The sequence below is a fragment of the Alosa sapidissima genome, chromosome 11, assembly GCF_018492685.1.
Source record: "Alosa sapidissima isolate fAloSap1 chromosome 11, fAloSap1.pri, whole genome shotgun sequence".
Taxonomy (NCBI): Eukaryota; Metazoa; Chordata; class Actinopteri; order Clupeiformes; family Clupeidae; genus Alosa; species Alosa sapidissima.
In genome coordinates, this window is record NC_055967.1 from 30,545,919 (window position 1) to 30,550,918 (window position 5,000).

Below are 5,000 nucleotides of genomic sequence, written 5' to 3' on the forward strand. Positions count from 1 at the left end.
AGCAGGGTGGGACAGGCTCCCATGCCAAGGGAAGTGAGGACTCGGAGATGGGGCCAGATGCGGACTCAGACGCAGACTCAGAGGAGCACCCTGGAACAAAGCCAAGCGCTAACCCTACACGACTTCCCACAGTGACAGACGGGTTGGAAACGGAGAAAGACATCAAAGGGGATTGGAAGAGCGGGCCCGACAACAAGAGCTTCACTGGTAAAATAACAGGAAATCTCCATTCCTTGGCCAGGGTCACCATGTACTGATGAACCTCAGCAACTCCCTTTAATAGCACAGACTTATCCACTCATCCCAGCCATCATTTACCTCACTCCACACTCATTTCACATCTCACTCTAGCAAAACATGTAATATACAGTGTGCAAATTATCATAATATACAGTACATAACATATACTGTAGACCTTTTCAAGAGAGTTCCATTATCAGCATCATAGTTGGCCCCACAAGACTTCCTTTTTAACATTCCATATGTTATCTTAATGCAGAGGAAGTAGATGAGGGAACCAAATAGAATGTTCAAGCATTGTTTTTGTTTTTATTGTTGAAAGGGTCTATACATTAATATACTGCTTGCTACCCTATTTCACCATTTTATCACAATGAGCCCATCGAACATCAATAGCAACAAATAACATTATCATTATTAGTAGTATGTATGTTTACTATAATTAAATGTTATATTTAAGTACAGTAAATGTTATATATAAATGTTAATATTATATTTATATATTATTGTTATATTATTAACTATACATTTTAACTGTGAAGGTCTTGTGTTTATGTCCCTGCCTCTCCCCTGACAGACAGGAAGAAGTGTCCTCCTCCCCCTCGTCTCTTTCATGGCTACTGGGAGCTGGTCCCGGGTCTGTCTCCAGAGACGGTGGAGTTCTTCTGCAACCACTCCTACGCCCTGAGTGGCGCTGCCCGCCGTTCGTGCCAACCAGATGGCTCCTGGAATGGTACCCAGCCCATCTGCATGAGAGGTACGGCAGCTCTCGGTCAGACACTGACACGCACACACGTCTCTCTGATGTTGGTCTCATTCGTGTGTGTGTGTGTGTGTGTGTGTGTATGTGTGTGTCTGTATGTGTGTGTGTGTGTGTGTGTGTGTGTGTGTGTGTGTGTGTGTGTGTGTTTGTGTGTGTGTGTGTGTGTGTGTGTGTGTGTGTGTGTGTGTGTGTGTGTGTGCTCATGCCTTCATGTGTGTTTGTCTGTTTCTACAGCCTGTAGAGAGCCAAAGGTGTCTAATCTGGTGAGACAGACTGTCCTGCCTCCGCAGGTCCTCTCCAGGTGTGCCTCCAAACCCAACACACACACACACACACACACACACACACACACACACACACACACACACACACAAACACACACACACACACACACACACACACACACACACAGACAAACACACACACACATACACACACACACACACACACACACACACACACACACACACACACACACACACACATGCATGCATTGCTTTTATGCAAATTCTCCCCTGACCTGACCTACTTAAGCATTACACAATGTCCTCTAATATAGCTCAGCTATGACATGCTCTCCCGAGTTATAGGCTTTTTATGTAGGCTTCATGTTTATGATGTTCCACCTTATTTATGTCCCACTCAGGAAAACCCCAGTGCACAAGCTGTACTCCTCAGCCAGTTTGGGCAAGCCTTTCGTCTCTGCTGCCCCCACCAGGAGCCCGCAGGTACTGCACCAGCTGCCCCCAGGCTTCCACCCCCTCTACACGCACATCCAGTACGAGTGCCTCTCGCCCTACTACCAGCACTCGGGCAGCTCCCGTCGCACCTGCCTGAAGACGGGCAAGTGGAGCGGGCGCCATGTCTCCTGCTCACCAGGTGAGGGGGGTAGAGGGCAACATGTTGTCTGATTGGAAGTAATGTTCCGTATTTTTTTTTAGGTTAGATTAGATTAGATTCAACTTTATTGCCATTGTGCAGAGTACAAGTACAAATACAACGAAATGCAGTTTGCGTCTAACCAGAAGTGCAAAAAAGCAGAAAAGTGCAATGTGATATACAAAGTATAAACAGGTGATGCATAGACAGGACAAGAAATATAGTGCAGTGTAGACAGTAGTATACAGATAGTTTACAGAAGGTGGTTTAGAGTAATATAAATAAAATATAAATATGTGCAGTGTATTAGCGGTAACCTTATAAGAGCAGATCATAAATATGGCTATGTAGTATGAACAATGTATGAACAACATGTTCAGATATGTGCAGTGTAGTAGCAGTAACATTATAAGAGTAGTAAGAAAAAAGCCTATAACATTTGTTCCCTAAATGGGGCACAAATTGAGCAAGTTTCTCAATACAAATATCTGGGCATTTGGCTAGATAACAAACTAACATTTAGAACACATGTGCTTGATCTCACAAAAAAGGTAAAAATTAAATTAGGTGCACTTTACAGGATTAGGTCTTGCTTCTCTTTAGAAAACAGAATGACCATTATTCAAGCAACTATAATGTCAGTCCTAGACTATGGTGACATTGTGTATATGCATGCAGCCCCTTCCACTCTGAAATCACTTGATGCAGTTTATCACAGTTCACTACGTTTTATAACTGAAGATGGGTTTAAAACTCATCACTGTAAATTATACGAAAATGTAGGATGGTCTTCCCTCTATGATAGGAGGGAAAGGCACTGCCTCCTTTTTGTTTATAAGGCATTACTGGGAAAGTTACCTTTATACCTAACTTCTCTTCTGAACATAAAATCAATATGCCACAATACACGCTCACAGGGTTTTATATCTCTTTAAACTCCTCAAATTAAATCTGAATTTGGTAAATTAGCTTTTACATTTTTTGCATCAAATAAATGGAACAAATTGCAAGAGTTATTGAAATTAGATAGGTTTGTGTCACTAGACCAATTCAAGGGTATGATTGATGATATGGCTGTTGCACAATGTTCTTGCTTTGACTGATATTTTAGACCTTTTATATCATTATTATTATTTATACATTCCCCTTCTTTTCTTTCTATTTATTATTATTATTTTTATTTGATTTGTGTTATTATTATTATTTTTTATTATTATTACTACTATTATTATTATTTGCCTTTTGTATCTTTTATTGTTCTTGTTTTGTTGTTTTGATTATTGCTGTTGTTTTGTAACTCAGGGCATTGCTGTAAAAGAGCTTGATGCTCAGTCAATTTCTCCCTGAATAAAAAATGGTTGATGATGAAGAATAATGATGAGCTATGATACAAAAGATTTCTAGAATCCCTATTCAAGGAATTATTGTCTGCACAATACTGTTGTCAAATTCATACTATTTAGAATGTTTTTGTATTTGTTATATGTTATTATGATGATATGTGAATGCCATTTGACTGTTTTACTGAATTACATTATATTATTTTCTATCTAAACTAATGCTAAAATTAAAGCTGAAGCAAAATCTGAGGACCAACAGAAATTGTGTCATTGTGTCACAATGAACATTAAGATGTACAGACAGCTAGTCGCTGAAGGTCTCACCCTCCCTTTCCTGCTCTCTCTTTCTGTCAGTGTGCGGAAAGATCTCGAACTTTGATCCCCAGTCGCCAAGGGAGATTCACTGGCCCTGGCTAGTGGCCATCTACCGACGCTCAGTTCCGGGCTCCGGTGGCAAGATGGGCGTGGTGGGCAAGGCTGGCAAAGGGCTGGCAGGGGGCGGCACAGAGGACGTGTCTGGGTCTGAGGGCTGGCAGCTGGTGTGCAGCGGGGCACTGGTCAACCAGCGCAGCGTGGTGGTGGCTGCCCACTGCGTAACGGAGCTGGGAAAGCTCTACCCGCTGGACGCTGCCAAAGTCAAGGTGGTGCTAGGGAAGAAGTTCCGCAGCGATCAGAGGCACACGAAAGGCCTGCAGCACCTCAGGGTAGGAGTGGCACACACACACACACACACACATATGCATGCACACACACACACACACACACACACAAACACACACACACACACACACACACACACACACACACACACACACACACTCAAACACATACACATACACACTCACACACATATACATCAAGTCACACACATATACATCAAGCATAATACAGTAATGAAGGCTGCAAAGGGAAAAACAGTCTCCACACACACTAACATTCTACAACATCATGTGATCCAAAAAGCGAACAGTCATCGATTGGTTGCAGATCAGATAACAGAGACAGATGAGAAGTCAGACCACTGGTTTTCAACTAGCGATCGATCTGACATTGCATGTTTCCCATTGTATGTGTAAATGAGTTGCTAGCACAGAGAAACTGTGCTGTTTTGTGCATAGTTCACCCGTTTGGACAGGACAACCAGGAAAGCAGGAAAAACACGCACACACACACACACACTCTGACATAACTGGGTTTCACAAATGACTTCCATTTATATCATGCCGCATTATTATTGTTCTCTTAAGTTATTATTATTTTTTTTATTATGTATTTTTTGCCCTTTTTATGCCTTTAATCAGACAGGACAGTGGAGAACGACAGGAAGTGAGTGGGAGAGAGAGTTGGGGGTGGGCTCCGGAAAGGACCACGGGGCGGGAATCGAACCCGGGTCGCCGGCGCTCTTAAGTAATTTTTTTAGACAAATATGAATTAAGTAATGTATTTAAAACTGAATGTAAGACCATGATAACAGGAGCTGAGTGTTGCGTAAATAAAGGGCTACATATGTGCGTGGATGATTACAGCAACACTGCAGGAAGTTTAGATATTTTTATTCTGCTAAACTTCTCATCAGAGACGTTTTACCGGTCTCAGTTACATCACACTGCACACATTTTTCTCGAAGGAAACAAAAACAATAAACAGTTTCCTCATTCAAGTGAACTGTTCATTGTCTTCCTTCGTATCTCAGCATCTCCCTCATGGATGGTGTCACTGTTATCTCTGCTGATCTTATCGCTTTCTAATCTCTCGCTAAGCTCTAGGATACAGAGGTC

The 5,000-nt window shown here is 42.1% G+C and overlaps 1 protein-coding gene across 2 annotated transcripts in view; it reads left to right on the plus strand.

Annotated features, from left to right (window-relative positions):
- The window catches only part of pamr1b (peptidase domain containing associated with muscle regeneration 1b), a 36,825-nt gene that overhangs the window by 29,183 nt on the left and 2,642 nt on the right, over positions 1-5,000 (plus strand). For both annotated transcript variants that reach the window (XR_006035205.1, XM_042111010.1), the window contains exons 9-13: positions 1-207; positions 818-997; positions 1,238-1,304; positions 1,650-1,882; positions 3,577-3,926. The exon at positions 1-207 is cut by the window's left edge and continues 993 nt beyond it. Coding sequence is in view for 1 of the 2 variants with exons in the window: in XM_042111010.1 (XP_041966944.1) it covers positions 1-207; positions 818-997; positions 1,238-1,304; positions 1,650-1,882; positions 3,577-3,926 (1,037 nt within the window). In the remaining variant the exon portion in view is untranslated. The remainder of the gene's footprint in view (positions 208-817; positions 998-1,237; positions 1,305-1,649; positions 1,883-3,576; positions 3,927-5,000) is intronic.